The sequence below is a fragment of the Juglans regia genome, chromosome 11, assembly GCF_001411555.2.
Source record: "Juglans regia cultivar Chandler chromosome 11, Walnut 2.0, whole genome shotgun sequence".
Taxonomy (NCBI): domain Eukaryota; kingdom Viridiplantae; phylum Streptophyta; class Magnoliopsida; order Fagales; family Juglandaceae; genus Juglans; species Juglans regia.
Window position 1 is genome coordinate 540,699 of NC_049911.1, and position 24,058 is coordinate 564,756.

At 35.3% G+C, this 24,058-nt stretch overlaps 2 protein-coding genes across 3 annotated transcripts; both read right to left on the reverse strand.

Moving 5' to 3' along the window:
• Positions 1 to 74: 74 nt before the first annotated feature.
• LOC109014126 (protein GRIP) lies at positions 75 to 11,464 on the reverse strand. Of its 2 annotated transcripts, none has more exons than XM_035683081.1 (22): positions 11,166 to 11,464; positions 9,991 to 10,484; positions 9,499 to 9,614; positions 8,031 to 8,200; positions 7,129 to 7,222; positions 6,545 to 6,631; positions 6,338 to 6,418; positions 5,624 to 5,749; positions 5,371 to 5,479; positions 5,212 to 5,291; positions 3,854 to 3,982; positions 3,656 to 3,756; positions 3,101 to 3,234; positions 2,877 to 2,974; positions 2,665 to 2,784; positions 2,516 to 2,543; positions 2,316 to 2,374; positions 1,685 to 1,756; positions 1,562 to 1,609; positions 1,194 to 1,299; positions 998 to 1,056; positions 75 to 526 (listed from the first exon to the last, which is right to left on the reverse strand). In XM_035683081.1, exons 2-22 carry the CDS (start codon positions 10,469 to 10,471, stop codon positions 416 to 418), a joined length of 2,409 nt encoding a protein of 802 aa, XP_035538974.1. In that variant the 5' UTR covers positions 10,472 to 10,484; positions 11,166 to 11,464; the 3' UTR covers positions 75 to 415. The 2 variants fall into 2 exon arrangements, with proteins under 2 accessions (XP_035538974.1, XP_018852005.2); XM_018996460.2 differs by having other exon boundaries at positions 9,991 to 10,508.
• A 1,406-nt stretch (positions 11,465 to 12,870) lies between these two features.
• On the reverse strand, positions 12,871 to 18,307 carry LOC109014129 (serine acetyltransferase 2-like). The gene is made up of 10 exons (XM_035683040.1): positions 17,723 to 18,307; positions 16,269 to 16,466; positions 16,120 to 16,179; positions 15,508 to 15,603; positions 15,358 to 15,382; positions 14,914 to 15,008; positions 14,529 to 14,695; positions 14,342 to 14,415; positions 13,220 to 13,279; positions 12,871 to 13,059 (listed from the first exon to the last, which is right to left on the reverse strand). The coding sequence occupies exons 1-10, from the start codon at positions 17,984 to 17,986 to the stop codon at positions 13,022 to 13,024; spliced, it is 1,077 nt and encodes a 358-aa protein (XP_035538933.1). The 5' UTR covers positions 17,987 to 18,307; the 3' UTR covers positions 12,871 to 13,021.
• Positions 18,308 to 24,058: the final 5,751 nt, after the last annotated feature.

Below are 24,058 nucleotides of genomic sequence, written 5' to 3' on the forward strand. Positions count from 1 at the left end.
ATTTCAACTCGTGTTCGTGTGTGTGTGTCGAGAGAGAGAGAGAGAGTCCTTATTCCACAGATACGAAAGACTCCTCACTGGAAAATGCCCTCTTGTTTCTCAATGATATCATTCTCACGTATACTCTACATTGAATTGTGAAAAGAAAGGGAAGAAAGAGAGCGTGACCCAAACACTGCCACAATGTTTCTCCTCCCTCTCTTGAAATTTGGTATATATCATTCTCACCTTTAATTGTTCTTTACAATATCTCAACCTTTCTCATGCAACAGTATATTGTTACAAGATAAATACAAGATTATCTTGACCACACCTGCTCTTTAGAATCTGCGCATGACAGCCAACATGATTACAACTGAGTTGCAGATGCAGATAATCCTGTGCAAGGAAATAATCCTCTAGTTTTCTCCCGCTGTTAAGAAAATGAGAATCTCGAGAAAAGAGAGCGGGCAGATCCTGAAGCATCAGTGGCTGGGTTTGGTGGAACATCTGTAGAGTTGCGGTATGCTTGTTGACACTTCTGAATCTGCATTTGGAAGTCAACAGGCAGTTCAAGATGCAGTATTGAACTTCATCAACAATCTCGAGAGAATTGTTTCTAATATATCCTTGATTCACATTCTAGCATAATGTAATGTGCTGCAATGCAGCATCATTGCTTGAAACTAGTTCAGACATGGCATATGACTTCAAAAGGTCAAACATTTAGGCCATTTGGTCTTGCCCCTAAGGTTTAAATGCACTTCTGAAGGGGTTTTATATATATAGGTAAATGCATTTCTTAAGTTTTAGACAAGCTTTCTCCAAAGTTAGAACAAAAAAAGTAGATGACAAGCCACAGACAGGGACAGATTGATTCCTTAAATCTTTGTAGCGATATATTATGGCTCTGGGTTACCATCTTATGCTATAGCCAGCATCCTTATACTTACTTACCACGACTTATTTAAGAATACCCAACAAAAATAGAGCCTCTAGTATACGCTGAGAATCTCACCTCCTCAGGACTAAATTGAAGAAGCATCCCAATCACTGGTAGTAGAGCCTCCACTTCTCCTGTTTGAAAAAGAATCATAATAATCAAAACCACTAAGTTTTCTGACACCACTAACATCTAGGTTCTTCAAAGTTGACAGGGAGTAGAATTCAGCAATTAGTTTTGGATTGTAACGGCTAATAGTTCATGGGGATACCGGTTTCAAGAAGCTTTAAGATAACATTTTTCAAATACGTCATATCTACTCCTTCCCTCTTCTGCGTTCTTTCCATGTTACGAAGCTCAGCTTTCAGTATGGCTTCCTGCACTCATTACAATCAGAATTTTGTTATAAGCTAATAAACAATGCACCTTGGTTTTGCGACACCTGGCCAAACAATTTTAGTTGAGTCCACACATATTCATAAACATTCAAGAGTCTGGTACTCCATTCATCGACAGAACATTATCATTTCAGCTGAACTAGTTTCATAAAAATGCTCTTGATGGCCAGCATTTCTTTTGCATTTCACAGTAAATCCACAAAAAATTGTAATCTGCAACAATTCAGACAAATGTGTATACCTGTTGGCTATGAAGACGATTCTCACGTTCAAGCTCCTCAATTTCCTCCTGAATTGAAGCAAAAAATGAGAAACTGAACTATGGGGAAAAGAGAATTCAATATTTAAATTTTATCTGACTTACTTGAAGTGCTAAAATGTGCCGTTGTGACTGCGATAGCTCTTCCTCTCTCTGAGCTTGCTGCCTTGCCAAAAGCTGAGTTTCAAGTGAAAAATCATTATTCTCAAGACATTTGGATGGTTCCTCAATTGGAATTCTACTTCCATGAAATGCATGAAGCGCAAATTTTTTCAAAGATATACCAACTATCAAGCATCCCTTTATATTAAAGAAAACTTTGTCTAGCAGTTACATATGAATAATATAGGCTCCTGTGATAGCTAATCATTATTCTAAGTAATGACTACCAGAACATCATCCACAACAAAATCAGTTAACTATCACATAAAAAGCCCATAAAGATATGAAGCAAGCCTAGGTAGAACCAAGACAGTTTGAGGAGAAATGTAAAGGACATAAGATTGACGTAAACAGGTGCCCCAAAAAACAAAAAACAGTTTCCAGTTTGCTTGGGTCTTTGTCTAAATCAGCTCACTCATTTAAGGCACTAAAATTTGTCCTTCAGAGCTGGCAGAATCTTGCAGATCTGATGTAAGTGCATGCCCACTAAAACTGTTGTAATAAATGCCTTTGGAGACTCAATAAAGTAACTTCCGCATGAAAATGAATGTTTTGAGAGAATAGATGTTTATACCAGAATCATCTGTTCAGCTGCATTAGTGCTTGCATTCTGTGCATCTTGCTTTTGCATGGCTGCCAGTTTGATATAAAAGGATAAGTCAAGACCTCACCAGCCACCCCAACAGTATAGTTTTGTCTAAACCAAGAAAAAGCTTTCAACTTTTATTTAAATAAAACAGATGCTAACAAGTGGTACCAAGAGTGGATTCATACCTGTCCTGTAGTTATCATTGTAATCAACCTGAGATTATTTATCACATTGTCAGGCCAAGGTCTAACAACATAGAAAACCACCTCATGGGAAAGTATAAGGATGAGGAGAGGTTTTACAAACATTTAAGAAGACAAGCAAGGAAACATACAGGTGGTCTAGATTCCAGAGATTGATGAAGATTCTTATTATCATCTAAAAGTTTAGCCATCTCTTTGTCCTTCTCCTCGATCATTCTATCAGCAAGATCGCGAAATGAGTCATGCTCTTCCTACAGGGTTATGCATCCAATTAAAACAAGAACAAAAAACATAACTATACCGACAACTAACCCAAGCCCCAGAACAACAAGATAGGAGGTACCTTTAATATTTTATAACGTAGTTTGAGCTCCTCTAATTCTCTTTGCAGGTCCTCCCCAGAAGATGCTTCGTTTTGAGCCTTCATAGCCTCACATCTCACTGTAAATTATATTAACATTATAGAAAAGCTCAATTGATATGCATCCATGAATTGGAGAAAAAGGAAGAAAAAAAGATAGTAAGAATCTTTATTATTTGACAACGCATGGAATGTGGAAGTTGTACATCGCCATGTTTCTTCTAAATTTTGAAGGTTCATTTCCCATGCTTCCTTATCTGATTGGTGTCTAGCATTAGCAGAAATAAGCTTTATTTCCAAGTTCTTAATCTGCTGCTTGGCATTGTCAAGGATCATATCTCTGAAATAAACATGGAATAGAAGAGTCAATAGAAGACTTCTTTGCACTTCATGCAAGTTCAATACATTTCATGCAACAAAGACTGGTAAATTAAATTCTCAAATGAGGTATTTGTAAATAAATATAACATAGAAATGAGCAGAGTTCTCTGATGACAAATTATAATAACTAACTGATTAGCATAAACCAAAATGTATTTTTCTGATGCATAAGGTATTCATCATTTACCAGGTGCATTATAAAATAATCTTATACCAGAATTATCAGCAGAAAAGGCAACAAAAAAACTTTTAATATCAAAGAAAGCAACTGAACTCAACTCAACTAAGCCTCATTCCAAATCCCATATAAAACAAAGCAATGAAGAAAGAAAAAGGATTTGAATAAAAGGGAAACATGACATTGTCAACATTATTAACACCTTTCTTTGAGTTCTTTATCATGATTAGCCAAAGCATTCTGAAGATCTTGTAGGGCTCTATCCCTTTGTGTAGAGACAGATGATACTTCTTTTTCAGCCTCCTACAGGACAAGGAATGGCAATGACTTTCAGATATACCTATGATTAACCATGTATTTCTATCATCTTATAACATAAGAGGAAACCACAAGGACGTACATTTAGCGCTTCCTCAAGAACTTTAAGTTGTTCAGATTCTTTAGATGCAGCTAGCTCTGCATCCTTCTTTTGGAGAAGTGCATGTGCACGAACCTTGTAGGAAGAAAATTCATTTTCCAGGCGGCTGATCTGCAAGATTAGTAATGAGAGAAAAGTAAGAGTTCAGACACGATCAGGGAATATTTAGATACATGCAGCTTCAAATGAAAGAGCAGTAACATCATAGTGTAGCTAAGCAAAACATGGTTTCGGCACAAATATGTGTGTAATTTATTGTTCCCACTAGTCCTTGGGAAAAAGGTTCCTACTTTGTCGAACCCCTGAAACCCTAACCCTAAACCACCAAAACTACTCCATCAGATTATAGGCAACATGATGTCCCGAGCTGATATCCAGCAATCCATTGCTAGAATAAAAGTCTGTGTCAATACCATTGTCCAAAAACTTTCCATCAGCTACTTCTAAAGAAAATTAAAGTCAAATGACCATTGGTCATCACCAGTTCACCCGTGCAAAGGGACAGGGTTGTATATCACTATTTGATGTCCACAGTAAAAGAGACCCGTTTCTGTAACGCCCCAATGGAAGGCCCAAACCACATGGCCTATACTCCAAAAAGACTAGTCAATGATACAATTGGAGCCCCATTGGAACCTTATAAAGAGCAAGAACTTCTCCTTCCCAAGCAATGTGGGATCTCGTACACCATCTACCCTTATCCATATCATATGGGGTATCACAATCTACCCCCCTTAAATTCCTGACGTCCTCGTCGAGCCTATCCATTGTAGGTGGCACGACTCAAGTCCCACATTTCTGGTTGGGATAGTCTCTAATACCATTTGTAACGCCCCAATGGAAGGCCCAAACCACATGACCTATACTCTAAAAGGACTAGTCAATGGTACAATTAGAGCCCCATTGGAACCTTATAAAGAGCAAGAACTTTTCATTCCCAAGCAATGTGGGATCCCATACAACATCTACCCTTATCCATATCATATGGGGTATCACAATATGACTAATCCTTTTGGAGTATAGGCCATGTGGTTTGGGCTTTCTATTGAGTCGTTATAGTTTCTATACGAATTTGAGGCCAACGGGAGCGAGAAATGCTTTTAGCCAAAAGGGCACTTTGTTGGATACCCAAGGGATTCCAGCTCTAAGATGACATATATTTTGAGCAATAAAGAAAATGTACAAACAAATAATTCTTCATTTTCTTTATTTTTTGCATCTTACCCACAGTATCCGACCTATACTTTATCCCCATGAAATATGTGTGCGTAGCATGCATACACGTATGTATGAAGAATGAGTTCAGAAGTTGTGGATGGAAGTAAGAATAATTAGATAACCTCCTCCTTCGTGACCGCTAATTCTGCATCTCTAGTACTTAGCATCCGGGCTTGAGCAGACACTTCAGATTCCAGATGGCCTACCCAAAGATAAAGTTATTAATATTCATTTCACATCTATAAGAGATCTGACAAAGTTCGAAAGGGATGCAAATATACTTCTCATTTTAGCTGCTTCAATTTCAGCACGTATACAATTACTCTCGGCAATTTCCAGTTTGGTTCTAAGTGTCTGCGAAGCAGCTTCCCAGCTCTCCTTTTCTTTCTCCTGAATGCCTTACACGCTTTATGAGTATAGAAATGATATACATATGCATGCAACTAGCTATATAGTCTTTTCATTTTAAGGAAGCCTGCTTCTCATAAAGAAGCTCAAAGAAAAAGCCAAAACACATTATAGAAAAAATCATACGTGCTCATGTTTTAGGTGAGCAAGCTCTCCCTTTACAGTTTCCACAGAAGCTCTAAGCCGAGCGGCTTCACCAGTTGAGGCTGCATCCATCTCTGCAATCTTAGACTCTTTTTCGGCAACTAGCACCTGGTAATACATCTCCAATGCTTAGTATTCGTCCAGCAGAACTAAGATATAAAAATATAAAACCTAGTTTTCTTTTTCTTTTTTAAAAATACTCAAAAAACAGCAATGGACTAGATCACTTCATTATTCCTAAAGCAATGATTTGTGCCCTTACACACATAGAGAGAGTCTCACAAAGTGCCATCTTAATTAGATGAGTGTTGCGTCTCTAAAGGTTTAGCAAGAAACTATCGAAACAATAAAACAACCACATCCTGACCCTCCAACCTAATCTAAAATGGAGAGGAGGGATCATTAAGCTAGAGCTCATTGGCATAAGAAAGTAATGCACCACACTTGCTTTGCACCACACTTGCTTCGCTTTTACTCCTAATACCAGTCAACAACAGAATGACCTCATAAAAAAAAGGACTTATGCTATTAAAGCCTGGTGTGTAACACACCATTTACTGTGGGACCCATTGTATTCATAAAAATACCAATACTTTTTAGGAAAGCTGTCGTGACAGACTTCCATATTAGCGCCAGCAGTGTGTTTGGTGTATAAAAAAAGGCTTGCAAATACATTTATTCATGAATAAGTTCTACCTGTAATGCAGAAATAGTTTCAGTTGCTTTACTTCTATCCGAGAATGCATCAGCAAGTTGGGCTTCCAAACTCTCCAGATTCTGAGGAAAACAGAGACAGTTCTGAAGCTATAGCACAAAATGTTGTACACATGTAGCAGTGAAAGAAAGTACAGTCCTTAAAGTTAAAATAAACATAATATTCAAGCCATCATGGTGCAAGTTTACCTTCTGATGTTTAGCAGAGAGCTCGGCTATTGAAGCTTGCCTCTTTTCATCCGCAGCTTGTAATAGTCCTCGCATGTCTTCCAACATCTAGGACATAAGCAAGTTAAGACATCATTCGTCTTCAATACATGAAACAAAAAGATAGTAAAGGCATAATGATGCTAGAAAATCTCAATGAGCTAAATAATAATACTTCAGATCAAACTAAAGAGAGAATTTATTTTTTTATAAGCAAGCTAAAGAGATATAATTGCCAGTCAAAAATAAATTACATATTATGCAATTCATTTATCGTCATCAGAAATTTAACTATAAAGTCACCAGAGAATTGGAACTGTCAATACAATAAAATTAATCTTAATCATGAGGTAGTATAAAACACTAGCACATAAATTGAAGATATTCTCGAGGATCCATTATTTGGTCCAAAAAAGAATAGTAGTCAAGGTATATATCCAACCATCCAACCAAAAACAGAAACATTACATAGCAGATTTATCCACAAGAATAAACGCACATGAACATGCAGGGGATTATACATCTAGGACGGACAAACTTTTCAGCCATTTCCATGATATGCATACCTGTTCCTTCTCCAATAGTGACTGTTGCAAAGCCTCGAGAGCACTCTCTTTTGGTTGCAATGAACGCCGCAATTCCTCAATAGTGTCTCGCAGTCTAGATTTCATCATTACAATCATGAAAGAATGAAACAGGACTCTAGATAGAAATTCTTATATTCTTGAATTTTAAAAGCATCGCTAAGGTGAGGAAAGGGTTGGGGGGGGGGATTACTACTACATCATCATGATTTTTTATTCACAAGGAAATTATTGGCTAGGTTTGGATGCAAAAAGCATTTCATCTCATTTAATCATTACAACTTTCCCAAATTCTCACACAAAATATAATAAACAATTCTAACTTTTTTAAATCTCAAAACAATAATAATATTAAAAAATAATATTCGAATAATATTTTATTCAACTTTCATCTCAACTCATCTCATTTCAACTCACTATCCAAACCTCCCCTAAGAGAATTTCATAGTAGTTTCTTGTTGATTAATGATTTTTTTTCGGATAAGTAAATGTGAACTTTATTGATTGTTGATTAATGAAAGCATACAAAAGAGGTATACTTATCTTTCGTATGCCTCCCTATGTATTTGGGTTACACCTATTTACTTGCTTAATAAATTTATTTTACTTATTGAAAATATTACATCTCGAAAAGAAATTACTTTTGACTACATTGTGAAAGATTTTTGAAGGGCAGATAAACTTGAATAAAATTTCTTTTTATAAGTAAAAGATTGTATTAATATAATACTTGCATAAAATTAGGAAAAACATATCTTTCATGCAAAAGATACAAAATGCTTCTGCCATCAAATAGAACACCATGGACAGTGGACACATGCCTCACTCACCCACAAAAACATAAACAATTTCTGAAATTAATACAGAGTTAGTTTGAGATTTACTTATTGTTTGTACTCCTTAATTGTTGCCTCTCTGCATCCATTGCTTTTAATGCATCATTCGCTTGCTGCCGTGTACGCTCAAGCTCTTGCTGCAATGATGACTGTTGGGATGATGCTCGCTCAGCCGCATCACTCACTTCACGAAAACGAGCCTCAAGATCATCCTTTTCCTGAAAATGACAATCTCCAAATAACATCCGAATTTAATTTCAGGGCGAATGAGACCCTTATTCTTCTGCTATTATTAAATCAAAAGCTAACAACACATAAGGAATATAAAATTTAAAGTGGAATATCTAGCATCATATGATAGCTCCAGTCCAAGTTATCTAGTTCATTTTTTCTGAGTAAAGGCAATTGGTGACAAACATCTGCTCCAGTTCAAATGTTTATAGCAGCCACTTTACATATATAGTTAGTCATGTGTGTCACTCCACCAAAAATTTCCGACTGTGTCAAAGATCCATATCAGTTTACTAAAGATCTATCTGTTTTAATGAACTGATTACCATGGCAAAATATTCCAGGGAAAAGATAAATTTCCAGAGAAGAGAGATAATTTCACAAAGCTAAATCCTCCACAGGCTAAACCTCAATAAATTCAGGAAAAAATTCCAATTGATTTATCTCCCATCAAATCATAAGGAGTTCTTTTTTCTAGATTTCTCCTTTCATTTTATAAATCTACAACAAGACCTTTGCCAATAGAAATTGGGAAGTGTGTCACCAGTCAAAAGGGTGAGGCTTACGTGCACTAGCAATGGTGCCAAATTTTATAGAATTTTAGGAAACTTATCCAAACTGTTTAATTGAGACGCTCTAGCTCTTTCAATAAGAAAAAAATTATAGCGCCTTGATTAAATGTTTTATGTAATATCACGGAATAGTCCCCAAGAAGATGCCATTTCAAGAGCAAGGCCATCATATTGAGTATGGTTTTCTAAGGATGCACTTAACTGAAAGAGCCAACTAATCCCGGGGGTCCGAGAACAAAGTCTCAACTAATCCCAGGGGTGCACAGGCCCTCGGCAAGGAGTTTCCCCCAAGTGCACCTCGAGTAATTCAAGGGGAAGTTCCCCTAGTCCAATGGCCCCTAGAAATATTTTGCACCCAAGAGAATTTGAACCTTAGACCTAGAGGGAGCATACCACCAAAACCAAGGCGTTTACCACTTGAGCCAACCCCTAGGGGTTGGATGAACTTAACTGAAAGTCTCATAAAGATTATACGTCTGAACATGGGAACCAGTCAACTATTCACAAGCATGCAAGCATCCAAAATATGTGTAAATAAGAAAAAACCCAATAACTGAGTTAGAAGTTTAATATTTGACAATCATAACAGATTGATCTTGTTTGATAGGTGATGCTTTGGATTTATATCATAACAAATTGATCTCAAAATATAGCAAGGCAAAAAGTCTCGCAAGGTCACAAACTAAGGCAAAAATAAGGTAAAGATGATTTACCTTTTGAATATCTTGTATGCGTTGTTTAGCTCGTTTGTGAAGCCTGCTAAATTTCGAGTCAAGTTCAGAGTACTTCTCTTCACGCTCTTTTATTTCTTGATCCAACTTCTGTTGAGCTACGCAAAGTAAACATGCTATGCATTCAGACTAAGAAAAGTTCCCACAAAGATTTCTCAATTTCAAGATTCTAAGGCTTTGGGGAATGTGGAATTCCAGATTTCTTTGGTTCTTTTCCTTTCAAAATACCCGCAAGGAAGACCATTCCTCAGCTCAAGCTCCAGCCCCAGCAATTAGTGATAATTTTTAGAAACAGAACTGGTTTTTAAAAATGAAACACAAACATTTCATTATATATCAAGTTTTCTTTCATAGTGAATTAGTTCAGGACCTAAAAAAATTGTAGATATATGCCATTACTTGACAACAAGATATATTTAACAAGTCTTATTATACGGATGAAGAACTGAATAATTGGAACAGATAAAATCGGACCTTCAGTGAGCTTTGAAGAGAGATCTTGGGCTTTTGCATCTGCCTCCGAGTATGCCGCTGTAAGATGCTTCAAAGCGGCTTCTGCTGCACCCCTTGTCTGTTTTTCCTCCACAAGTTCTCCCTTCAAAGATTCTATCTTTTCACGAAGTTCTTTCACATCTTCAGATTCCCCATCGCCAATCTCACTTGCCTTCGTTTGTTGGTTAGACGCATTTGAATCCGATTGAAAATCCCTCAAACCTTCAAACTGGGACTTCAAAAATTCATTCTGAAATCTTAGGTCAGTAACTATTTGAACCATCTGATCATAAGTATCATTTGAACACGGGTTGACATCAGGCAACCCATTTTCCATGACAAGATTCCCATTGCTCGTGTAGCTCATGTCAGATGAGTGTTTCTCAGATTTTAGAGCATCTTCTGCATGAGTTTCCAACGCTCCAGCCAAATCACCTCCCTCGGCTGCCATTGTCTCGCTCATCAGTCTTGCTTTTCTGTCCACATTGGCTACCACATAACTTACATACATAACACAGCTTATGTTAGACAAGCTAACTCAAAATGGATCCAAAATTATAACTTATTACTAGCTAGATGCTATTGAAGCTAAGTAACCCAAACAAGCCAAGCAAGCACGAGATCTGTTTTGGCTTTAATAGAGAGTGCAAAATCTCATGTTAGTGTTTATCAGAAGTTGGAAGTGAGTTTACAAGCAACCAACTTATAGCAAAAGCATGATGTCAAAAGGCTGGCATAGAATTATTGTTATATATTTTCCATTTTCCATGATTTATCCAATACCATGCAAACCAACCCCGCCGCCCCCACCCCCCCTCTCTTCCGAGTTTTCCACTTCGCAGTACAAGATTTCTAATATTAATAACGGAACAGGGCCTAGGAAGTGGCAACAATGAAGTGAACATTTAGCGTAAGGGTATAACTTATCAACGTAATTATATTTCAACGTCGAAAAATCGTTTGAAATACTTAGACGCAGTAATTAAGATTCACCATCAATAGCTTAAGATCCCTAACATTTTAAAACACGGATTACTTGAAACAGTTATTCATCTAAAAATACCGGTACTAATGCTCATGCTACTACGATTTTTCCGAAATTGCAAAGTCAAATGCCAGAAAAGAGGAAGACTTGAAGGGTTTGGCAATGGCTGTACCTTCTATAATAAAAAAGTGTTGGGATCTATCCACCAAGCACTAGAGATTCAATTTAGACTCGAGATCCAAAAGCGAAACGTTTTGAATAATGGTGGGGACTGAGATCGCCGGAGTTCGAACGGATGTCAGTTCTCACGGCTACACAGGCAGACAAGCAAGGGAAGGAAACGATCAACCGCCGTCGTTTTACGGGGCCTATTCCTGTTGTAGTTCTAACCGGGGGACGTCGCTGAGAAAGATAGCTCCTACTCCGTCATATGGAGTCAGGAATAATCAGGATTCAAGAATGGAATATCTTTGCAAGGGTGATCTAGTAATTTCAAAAGCTCCATCTCTCTCCCTCTCTCTCTCTTTTTTTTTTTTTTTTTTTTTTCCTTCCTCGGATCGTAAAAGCCCATCTTACTTGAACAATTCGTTGATATACTTAATTTGGGCCGCACAAGGACTAGGCCCACTGGTCATTGCCATTGACGGTACAGCGCAAGCAGTCTCTACAGCATCTTTAAATTTAAGTACTCGTTTGGTTCATTTACTGCACTCAACTCAGTTGAGTTCGGTTTAAATGTAGATATCTTTTAATATTTAAATACTCAACTCTCAAATCATTAAATTCATCTCAACTCAAAATATTTATACACGTAAGACCCACAATTTTTTTTAACTTCTCATAAATACATCTAAACTCATCTTAGATAGGTCTTATAAAACTCACTCTACAATCTCAAATCACTAGTATTTATAGAGAATTTAACTCAGTTCAACTCAACTCAATATTCAAACGCAACCTCAGTGTATCCAATATAATAACTAATAAAATAATAATTCTTTATTCATATCCCATAGAAATTTGCATGAATGAAGATGATAAAATGAAAAATATGATTTCTCTAACCAATCCGTAGAGAATAAAAAAATTTCATTCGATAACTTATCAAATTAATTGATTTATTTCCTATTATTTGTAGTACTCTTGAGTTGTCGTAGCCATAGGACTAGGAATTGAATGGTTCATTAACCATTACCAAAAACTAAATACCCACTCTCAATCACCAAAATAATAATAATAATAATAAGAGTAATGTTACATATAGTTATAGAATACACAAATAATATACAATTATTTTAAAAAAAATAAAATTTACTATTAAAATTTTTTTTCATATAAATCTCATATTTATTTATATTTTTTTCATATAAATCCCTTGCATACTAATGAATACAACTATAATTTCTATGATAATAATACCTTTTGAATGAGGAGGATTTGGACATTGGAGTTTTGTGGCTGGCCAGATGATAACAATTCAGGTGGGATCCACTTGGTCAATTATGGAAGCCAGCAAATTGGATTCATTCAGTGTGCTTGGCGACCTTTATGTTATGGAGTCCTCACAAAAGAAAAAAGATTCCAAATGGTCATTTTTCTAAGGTACACAACATTTTAATTTTTCATAGATGCAATTATCAAAGACTGACCAAACCAAAGGAACACATTGTTTTTGTTTTTTTATCTTTTTTTAAGATAGAATTTTGACAAAATAATCGATGCAATGAATTTAGCTTTCCAAGAGTTTTTATTTATTTGCTTTACAAACTTCTGATAATTAAAGATATGCACATTGCCCTGTCAGGTTTGAGGCGTCCCACGCCATCCTGTTATCCCTCATTTTATTTGAGCAATATAAAGGGGTGGGATTCCAATTAAAACTACAAAGAAAGAATAATCGCTTGGCTTTATCATCTCTTGAATTATGCAAATGAGTAACGACATTTCAAAGCTAGTGGAAAAACATTTCATCGTTTTTGCATTTAACATGCAGAGAGGCATTGCCAATTTGCCATTTTCCCACATCTCTTAAGTGCCTTCATTACTTCTTCCACGGTCTTGAGCTCCTGAAAAATCATACATAGATTGCTTGATACTATATTGTGAAGAAAAAGTATATTAACACTAATGGAGATGCCGAGAGAGATACAAGCACCAATGGTTTTCCTACCATCAAACCAACATAGTTCAGATAATTCCAAAACAAGAAACCCCAATAATACTTACCGGTTGATCTTCCGTCTTTAAAAATAATTGCTGCATGTTCAAAAAATTCTTTGCTAGCATCTGCAAATAGTACAGAGCATGATAATGAAGATACTTGACTCAATTATCTGTTTTTCACATATGAAATGTTAAAGTTGACAACGAGAAGATTAATTTTATGAAGCAAAGGTCATAAAAGCAGGACATTCAACATGTATTTCCAACTGAAGCTTAACATGGTTCGAAAATAGATTCCACGGTCACTTCATTATCCTCAATCGTTTCTAGAACTTCCAGCAGCAAACATGGGATCTAAATATGGTGGCTATGGAGGAACTAGGAACACTTATAAAGTCCATCTTTTAGCACAGGTGATTTCCTTGTCAAGATCAATATAATGCCATGATATATATTCCTATAATGTGATACCCTATATGACAAGGATAAGGGTAGGTGGTGTATGGAATCCCACGTTGCTTGGAAATGAAAAGTTTTTGCTCTTTATAATGTTCCAATGGGACTCCAATTGTATCATTGACTAGTCCTTTTGAAGTATAGGTCATGAGGTTTGAGCCTTCCGTTGGGGCGTTACACATGGTATCAAAGCTTATCTCAACAAAAAATGTGAGACTTGAGTTGTGCCACCTACAATAGACTGGCCCGACGAGGACATTAGGAATTTAAGGAGCGGAGATTGTGATACCCCATATGATAATGATAAGAGTAAGTGGTGTATGGGATCCCACATTACTTGGAAATGAAAAGTTCTTGCTATTTATTATGTTCCAATCCAATGGGACTTCAATTGTATCATTGATTAGTCCTTTTGGAGTATAGACCACATGATATGGACCTTCCATTGGGGCATTACATATAAGTTTGTTAAATGCAAGCATATAATCTTTAACAAAAAATGTTCCAGATTCTAGGAGACGGTAGCATTGCAAATGATTAAAGCAGCATGGTTGTATTATACGGTCCAATTTGGGTTTAATTGGTGTGGGTTTCATCCTCTAAGCTATTTGCTGCCTTTCTAAAGGACATTAACCTAGTTTTCAAGTTAAATGAAAATAACAAAAGCAAGTTTCAACCTGCATGGAAAAAAATTCTAATTTGCAGGTTTTGTTCATATATGTGGCATACCATGCTTCATTGTCAATGATGGATCTTGCTCATCTACATATCCAATCACTTTAGCTGGTATTCCTGCCACCATGCTTGGGAACACAAAAAAGGAAAGTGGAACTCGTCTTTTTTATATCATTTCAAAACTAATACTGATGGGAAAAACCATAATGCTGAAAAGTGAAAATCAGACATTTCTTGCTACCTGTGGGGAGGGATGTCTTTTAACACAAGGGATCCTGCAGCTACCATCGCACCTTTACCTATTTTTATATTCCCAAGTATATTTGCACTAGCTCCAATTAGTGCACCTTCACCTACTTTTGGATGACGATCACCAACTTCTTTTCCTGTTCCTCCTAAAGTTACACCCTGTCAAAACATTTCTCTGTGATAAGCATAATGCAATCTCAAAATGCAGTTTCCAAAGCATAAATCTTTGCAAAATTCTTAGCAAGAAATTCAGATGAAATCATTGTTTAGAAATTAAACAAACAAAACACGAACTACTTGATGTCTTGAAACAAAAATAATTACACTATCCATCCATCAAATAATGGGAACACAAAGGAAAAATGAAATTGACTCACATGCATCAATGAAACTCTGTTTCCTACGACAGCAGTTTCACCAATAACCACACCTGTCGCATGATCCAGTAATATTCCCTCTCCAATTTTCGCAGCTGTACAGGATTGTCAAAAATGAAAAAAGAGAATGGTAAAAGGTAGCCTTAAATAATACAGAAATAACCTTCATCCTAGAAATGACCGTTGTCTCAGATTAGTGTAAATTCTGTAGGTAACAACCATTTCTCTGCAGAAAATCAAGTTTTGTACATAATGCTTCAAAAAGTCAATACAAAAATATCTTGAACTTTCTTAATCCTTTCATCAAAATTTCTGGTGAAAACAATAACAAGAATATGTTTAAAAAAAAACACATATAAGCCACATTCCATTGCTTTTAAAAAAATAGCAACCATTAAAATTTAAAAAGAAAAAAAAAAAGGTTAGAACTAGAAATTAACATACCTGGATGTATGTCAACTCCAAAAACCTGAGGAGAAAAACAGCTGCCAAATTAAATAAGGGTAGATGAAGAGGATTGGGGATATGCTTATCAAGGACCATCCTTTCTTGCACATTTCTGTGGGTAAATAAATCAAGAAAGTAAAAAGCCACCTCACTGATTCGGCTTTGTAATGCCAATGCCAATACTTTGCGCCCTTGGCTCCACAAGGCATGTGCTACTCGATACACTTGCAGAGAATGATATCCCTACAGCAAAGCATAGCTCACAACATCAAGGATGTACTTGACTTGGTGGGGTTTCTTTTCTTTTTTTAGTGATGCCTAAACACACTCATTGATCCATCTATATCTAAAACATAAACAATATGGACAACATATGGAAGCTAATTTTCTGTTTTTTTTTTTTTTTTTTTTGCTAATAAACCCCATTAACCAATTATAGGATCTTGACCAAGCAATCATCACACTTCATGATGCAGGAATAGTAGTTATCAAACTGGGACATTTGTAACAATCCAGGTGGTTTATAAACACATTTGGCCCAATAAAATAAACATTAACATTACATCAATGTTTTTATTTCTACTTTTTCTATCCATATGGGGTGTGAAGGGGAAGGGCATACCATACTTCAAGTCCGATCTTGTAATGTTTCATTTCCTTGTATAAGGTATAACTAATTAACTACCTTTCGTCCTTGGCATAACAATACAACCAATATCAACATACCGCAAAAATAAAATAATGGATTGCGAAAAGTACCTTAAGATACAACAGAACTGAGCAATATGACAAGCATGCAGGATCTCGGTCTTTAAATGCCTGTATAAAGAATATTCTAGCCATTAAAACATGTTCGAATATTCAATAACATAGCTCACACATATTCTTTGGGCTCCCAATTAAGTTACCTGCATATCTAGGCGAATTGAACGCCGAATACTAGTGTCATGCATTATCACATCACAAAATATATCCATTAGCTGAGTCGCCAAAAGTGTAGGATTCTGCAGTCTATTCGCAAGAACAAACCCCAAGGCTTGCTCTAAGCAATCATGGGACAATATACTGGCATACAAGAAGCTACTCAAAATTGGCTCCTTTTCTGCCTGCAATGATGTGTGGCAACAAATATAAATTTTATAATAGGCTAACGTTTAATTGAGCCTTGTGCGTGAGATTTCAGACTTCACCCATATTGAATTAGATTCTTTTTTTTTTTTATAAGTAAAAAAATATTATATATCAAAGGAGAAACCAACTACACAAAATGTATACAAAAAAACACATTGCCCAAAATGACCCAAAAAGCCCCTAATGACCCAAAAAGCCTGTGAAATAAACAACCCAAAATACACTAGACCAGTCCCCAACCCTTGTTTCTCGTAGAACTAAAAAACTCTACCTGAACACCCAATCCCAAACCCTTGATTCCCATCTTCACAATGTCCTCCCTTTAGACTTCCCTCTAGTTGAGCTACCACCTTTAACGTCGTAGTTAATTGCCCAAAAAAGACGTTGTAACTCCCTGCTTTTCTTGAAACTTTTGGTTTCAAGTGCATGGCTTGCCTCAATCGTAGTGATTAGTTCATTGAATTGGTCTTCACATCCTCCATGTGAGATTCCCACAAACTATTGAATCTCATTAACTTTAGGCAAAATCCAGTCCGCTATTGGTGGAAGAGACACCAGGGGAGCAACGTTATCCCTAGACACAGTATCTAAATGCACTTACGAGTCTAGGCATTTATCTACACGAGACACCAACTCCAAACCCTTTGGTTCTCCAACAACTCCATTGGTTTGCTCCAATGGTATAATGGTCTTCATTGGAGAATCTGGGGTGACAGCAAGTCCTTTTACCTTTGGGATTCCTACATCTCCTTCAGACCTTGGTAGTATACCATTTTCCTTCAACACCAAGGATGTAGTACCGACTATTGGTCTATCCTGTGTTACATAAGGCGAATGACATTCCATTATTGATGTCTCTACGCCGATACCCGATGTCTTTTCTACTGAAAGCCAATACTCTTACCCCAACACATGAAAAATTCACTACTAATGGTTTGGTTAAACAAAACCACGAAATTCAACCTAAAGAGACCCCATAGAAAAAGTCGAACATATGTATAACCAACTGACAACCTTAAAAGTCATTTCCTTGTACCCTTTAAAGTCAATTTACATCAATCCCACATAGCAAGAAAAAAAAATAAAAAAATTGAACTCCAAAAAAATGTAACAGCTCCCAAAAACTTCTTTCAACACACTCGTAAAAAAAATATCTTTAAACATTGAAAACCCATCACTCACGACCCAGGAAAAAATGAAAATAAAAGAGTATTGGAAAGGTACTCTGTACCTCCAACTTGGCCTCTTCTTTCACAGCGTCCCAAATAGGGTCAGCAAGCGGGTCATCCGAATTGAAAACCGACACAACAGAGTCTGAGTCGGGCCTTGAAATCCCCAATGCATAAACAGGAAAAAACTTCTCTAACCGGTGCTGGGCAATCTTGGAATCAATAAATCTCTTCCTTTCCTGCTCATCCTGGTCTTCTCTAAGAGAGAGCCGCTCTGACAGCATTTTAGGAAGAGAAACCCAGCTCTCATCGCTCAGGCAAGCCATGGAAAGAAGAGCTACACGTCTTCTAAGGCCTCACAAGCATACAAAGAATTGGAAAGAAAGCAGTGGCAATGAAACAATAAGCGAAAGCCGATAAAATAAAGGGAGAGAGAGAGAGAGAGAGAGAGGTCCTAAAAATGGTGGCTGCTGTCGAACGGCTGCGTTTCTTATAGTCTCAACTTTCGAGAAACGAAAAGACACTAGCGAATATGAGATACGATTCCGAATGCGATTGTGAATCTGTGATGATGATTATAAGCATTATGAAAGGCTCATGTGTAGCTTACTCCCGCTGCTCTTTTTCTTTTTCTTTCTTTTCGGCCTTGGGGAGGTGGTGGAGCTTTCCTTTTTCTTTTTTTTTGTTTGTTTATTACACTAGTGCTCAATGATTATAAGTTTAACTAATAGTATTGGTCTGTCTAGTCAAAGTTATCTTTCAAATTAACTAAAAAGTATTTATTTTACATAAAATCAAAACCATTTAATATATAATCTTATATTGGATTATTAAAAATAATACTATAATATTATTTTTTTTAATAATAATATTTCTATTTTTTTTCATATTTTACAATTATTATAACTATATATTAATTAATAATTTAATTTTTACTTAAATTATTATTTCCTAACTATTATTTTTCCTCAACTTATTTTTTAACTATTATTTTTCCTTAACTTAAATTATTGAAATAAAATATTTTTTTGGTTATGAATAGTATTACGCCAAATATGGAGATGGGTTTATATATACTGTAGCTTAAATGTCAAGCTAGCAGGTTATGACTACTCCAATATAACGAATTTAAGAGATAAAAAAGTCATAAATTTAGATGCATTGTGCTCTAAGGACGTTGTGATCTAGTAAGTTATAAATTAAATTAAAATATTGGTATTTATAATTAGCTTCATTAAAACTCTTAACTTTAATTTTAATTAAAGATGTCACTTTTTTCTATTTTGCCTAAACTATTTAAAATGTATCCCTTAATAGATTACTTATTTTATCTAAATTCCCAAGATCTTATTTCTTTATTAACTCCACATTTGGAATGGGAGCTAACTACATTGTCTCTCTAATTTCTAAATTTAGAACAGCACAACCTCATATCTATTTTAAGCTAAATCTTAAAATATAGATCAGTACAATATATATCAAAATAAGAAAGTTTAAGCTAAATCTTAGTTAGTTATATATATTGAGTTGTAGTGGGAGGATCGTTTCTGCTATAAGGACATAGAAAGGAGTTAAAGAGATTTTACACATAGACAACTTGTGAAGCATTATATTAGTACTTTAAACACTTAAAAAAAGCTATTTGTGACGAGTTATATGCGAGAATAATTGACTTATTTTGATATAAAATAATAATTTTTCATAGCAAATAACTGACCATTAATAAACCATTTTTTATTGCAGTGAATGTATTTTTTGCGTGAGTTATAAGGTACTAGATTGAGATGTAGGATATATATCAAGTCATGTAATGTGAAGTGGCCAATGAGTATTGGACAAGAACAGTAGAACAAGTACTATAGAATCCATCATTCGAGTTCAATCAATCCAATATGGTAATTTTTATCTTGGAATCATTAATTTTATTCATTATGTAAGTTAACCAAAAAATAAGTAAAGTTTATAATTTTATTAACATTAATTAATAGGCCGTTAGGTCCATTTCAAACAATAGTATAATATGTTAGACTTTAGCTATCTATTGAAGCTAGCCTAAAGTGGGTTGGACTTTGGTTGGATACCAAGTTAATTTATGAGAATCCATAACACATTGAATTAAAATAAATACAAGTTCCCTACCAATTATGTAGCGTTCGCCAACTTATCGATGTCTAGTATAGTAAACGCAACCAAATGACCATTGAAGGGAGCGAATATAACCACATACCGAGCGGGATAGGGACTCATACGCTTGGAGGTGTGGCACACATCGGCACCGTGAGCTCCATTCGACCATTATAGTATGCCTATGGTATTGCTTCGTTGAAGGGCATTAGCCAAGCCACTACGCACCATACTTTGGTGTTGTGGCGACTTGTGAAATGCAACATTGGTGTTGCGTTACTCATGTTGGATTGGGAAACACCACGGTATTGTTGAAGGTGAAGCGACGATGCCGAGTACTGGGTCTCCAAAGTGCGGCGCGGTGCAGTGATGGTGCGCATAATGCAACAGGCACCTAGAGGGTGAGGCGAGCACTACAAGAGCACCATGCGCAGTGCCATCTGTACAATGGCGTTGAACGTTTCCAATCACCATAGCGCAGTGCATTTCTACCATGGAAGGGCTAGAAGCTGTACACTTCCACAAAGGGTAGGATTGGCTGAAAGAAGCAACGCACACTACAGATGCAGATGTCACAAAACAAGATAGGGCAAAACATAGCAATGCAACTATACGCATCACACCCATGAGTGCGAGATGGTGTAGAGCACCTGAGGTGGCTTGAGATGTGCTCTGTTGTATGCTCCACTACTCCACTTCACAAGCTGCGCACCAAGGTTGAGACTCAAGCTCTACTGCGAGTAGAGCAAGGCACCAGGGAGGTACAACAAGCTTTGTTGAGCGCAGAGCGGTGCACCAAGCCCCTGCAGTAGTAAAACTGCCATGAAGTAATGTACACCGTATATTTCATTCAATGCTGCCAGAAGGGCGACACTACTTGAGAAGGGTGGGCCTGGATAAGTGAGGTGGTTGCGGCGGCTTAATACAATTTTTTCTAGATAAGTTGTAACCATGCTAAGGTGGAAGAAGAACGGTTGTGGGTCAATTTAGTTTTGGGCTACAAATAAGTTTGGGCTTGTTTTCAAATCAAATCTTTTAGTCTGAACTCAAAACAGGCTAAGGCCCTTTTTTATGATTTTTTATTTTTATTTTTTTATAACTGGCCATGTGATGATTTTTGGTTAAAGAAAATGGACATTAGACTTTGTTTAAATCATCTTTAGGCTGAGAACCATATTTAGACCATTTTTTTAAAAATCCGGCACGTATCATATTCTATTAAGGGTCTTGGAGAATTGGATTGTGATTGTGAGACGCAAGCAAAGGCCGACTCTGCAATTGGGCACCCAAGAGGGTGGAGCCTGCTGACAGTGTCCTAATTCAATGGCACTAGAAGCATAGGAATGAGCAAAAGTTTTTTTTAACAAAATGCATAGATTGAGTTTTGAACCCAAGAGCTCAAAGGCCATGGTATTTGAGGTCAACCATTGGACTATGGAGTGAGATTTGCTTAATTTGTTTTATGTTTTTTAACATATTTAGCAAATAGTTATGCCACATATTTTTTTTAAATACTTTTTTTTTGGCATGTGATTATGGTCGTTGAATACATGCATGGCATGATATTATGAGATCATGTTTGTCACATTTGTTAGGCAATTTATTTTATGTTATAAATTACCTAGATTTGGTGAATAATAATTATTTGGATGAAATATGATTTTTTTTTTTTTGTACATGTATTGTGATTCCAATAATTGTATGGGCTTATTTAATTACTAATGTATTTTAAGCTAATTTTAAGAGTTAGTCATCAAATTTTTAAAATGCGATAATATATAGGATTTAGTAGCCTGAGTTTGTATTGTCCATACTTATGTTTAGCCCAAATGAATTTCTTTGATCTGAGAATATTTTTTTTTTTTTGCATGTGACTAACTCGACATATTGCTCAACCTAGTAGGAGTATAGTTGAGATTAATTTGGAACTAATTTTCTCTACGATATAAATTTATAGGAAAATTAATTTAAAAATTATTAAGCATTGTAGTGCAATAAATGATTATAAAGATTAGCAAATTTTTGATCTTGTGACCTATGTTAATTATTTTTGTTTTGACTTATATTAACGAATCAAACTTCTTAGGTGCGTGTGCAATTAAATGCACATAGAATAATGACTTTGAGATAACAGATAAGTAAGCTTAGAGATTTGGTATGTGACTGAACTAGTGCGTTAATCTCCTCCATAAGCAATAGTTAAAAAAATTAAGATTATTATAAGTGTCAAATTGTTTTAGATCATTATTATTATAAAAATATCTAAAAGGTCTAGAGTAAAATTAGAAGTGTGCGTAGAACGCATGAACTGCAATTTTCATAGAAGTTGAAATGATCAACTATTAGATAGAACTTAACCACTATTTTGCCTTTAAGAATCTTGTAGGTAATAACGAAAGTTACGTGTTGTTTTTGTAATGCAAATATTAATTGCTCTTATATTTGAGGTTGAACTTTATAATCCTAAAGCAATTTAGAATAACTCACAGGTAAGCACAATCTCTAAAACTTAACTGTATGTCTAGTTAGTGTGGACATTAATATTTAAATGTGCAAGAGTGCTGAGAACATTTTTTATTGGCACGTTTATTTTAAAGTTTTTTATCAATGCACCTCTCTGTAATATTAGCATTAGTAATCTTGATCACGTATTCTTTCTTTCTGGCAAGAATAAATAGTTTCTTGTAGATATACAAACTTTTGAGCACTCCTTGAGAGTAATGTTATACCAAATACATTGGAGGTTTGCATGGTAATTGTAGCAAAAGTCTAAATAATTAGATACGACTGAATTAAGCCTAAAGATCTTGCTCGTGGTTGTACTGATGCAAGATAGGTTTTAGTCTAAGATAATTTCTCATAAAATTTTCTTTTCTCTCATATAGTGGATTGGAGAATATGAAAAATATTGAGTAAATGATAAATAGGGATTCGTTAGTTAGCTGCTAAAACGTCATTGATTGTATTTATTGCACGAGAAGATACTTTTGGCACTTTTAATGCGATATTGGCAAAGTCTTTACCTAATTTGATTAAAACTCGATGTATACATCGATGTTATTAAAAATATCTAGAGGTTTAGGAGTTGGATGATTACTCATTGACTTGGTGATATTATTTTTCGAGTAAAAATAATATACTAAAATATGTCGTAAATGCATAGGATGATGAGTGTAAAACTTGAGAAATTGAAAGTTTTCTTGCTAATGATATCCCTCTCCCTTATTTAGCAGAGTTAATGAGAAAAAACAATATGAACATTTTCTATGTTAAAATTCCTATACATGAACACTAAATACATGAAATAAGAAAGAGTATCTCACCATATAAATATGATTCCATATTTTTTAATCAGAAGTAAATTATATTTTTCAGAATCGTAATTGATAGTGCTATATGAGAAAAGCAATTAACTCGCAATGTTATGACTTGCTGAGGATTGAGTTATAAGTAAATTATGGTGTAAAATAGTTATAGATCACACTTGGGTTGATATAACAGCGGGTTGCGGCATTAATCCTAACATGTCATCCTTACATCAAGTTTATTTGTCTTTAAGTAAAGCTAAGCGATTATTTTATGAAAACATGAATTCTATTATCCCCGGTTTGGATTGAAAATTCATCTTATTTCATCATTACAACTTTCTCAAACTCTCACACAAAATATAATAAACAATTCAACTTTTTCAAATCTCAAAACAATAATAATATTAAAAATAATATTTTAACAATATTTTATTCAACTCATCTAAAATCATCTCAACACATATCTGAATTCAAACAGGACATTATGGAGGATTTAAGTTTGAATATTTTCTTGGTTAAGTCAAGAAAATTATTCATATTTTCTCCGAGGGTGGGGTATTGTGAATTTTATCAACACTTATTTTGTGGAAATAATGTTTTATTCCACATTACTTCTATATTAAAATTTTAAAAACTTTTATAAAAGATCACTGAAAATAGTGGGAGCAATTCAAAAACTAGTGTGAGTATACCTTTGAAAAAAGGTATACTACTAGTGATAGCGAGTCCTATAATTCACTAGAATATAAGATCCTCAAAATTAGCGTGATAGTAATATAGCAATATTCTCTCGTCACTTAAAAACTATAAGAGAATATTTGTAATATGACTCTACTAAAGGCATTGAATTCATGTAATATGAATCCTAATATAAAATCTTAGACTCACTTCACTTATATGAACTAACCTAGAGTTGTTGATCTGATTAACAAAAGAAAAAGTGGAGTTGATAGAAGTATAGATCCA

Excerpts from the sequence above, each read along its gene's own strand:
- LOC109014129 (XM_035683040.1), bottom strand. The coding sequence starts at position 17,986 with ATGGCTTGCCTGAGCGATGAGAGCTGGGTTTCTCTTCCTAAAATGCTG. Across the intron at positions 14,416-14,528 it reads AAAGACATCCCTCCCCACAG|CATGGTGGCAGGAATACCAG; the intron begins GTAGCAAGAAAT and ends TGTGTTCCCAAG. Across the intron at positions 13,280-14,341 it reads ATCATTGACAATGAAGCATG|ATGCTAGCAAAGAATTTTTT; the intron begins GTATGCCACATA and ends TACTATTTGCAG.
- LOC109014126 (XM_035683081.1), bottom strand. The coding sequence starts at position 10,471 with ATGAGCGAGACAATGGCAGCCGAGGGAGGTGATTTGGCTGGAGCGTTG. Across the intron at positions 5,750-6,337 it reads AAACTATTTCTGCATTACAG|GTGCTAGTTGCCGAAAAAGA; the intron begins GTAGAACTTATT and ends ATGTATTACCAG. Across the intron at positions 2,544-2,664 it reads CTCTGGAATCTAGACCACCT|GTTGATTACAATGATAACTA; the intron begins GTATGTTTCCTT and ends AAATAATCTCAG.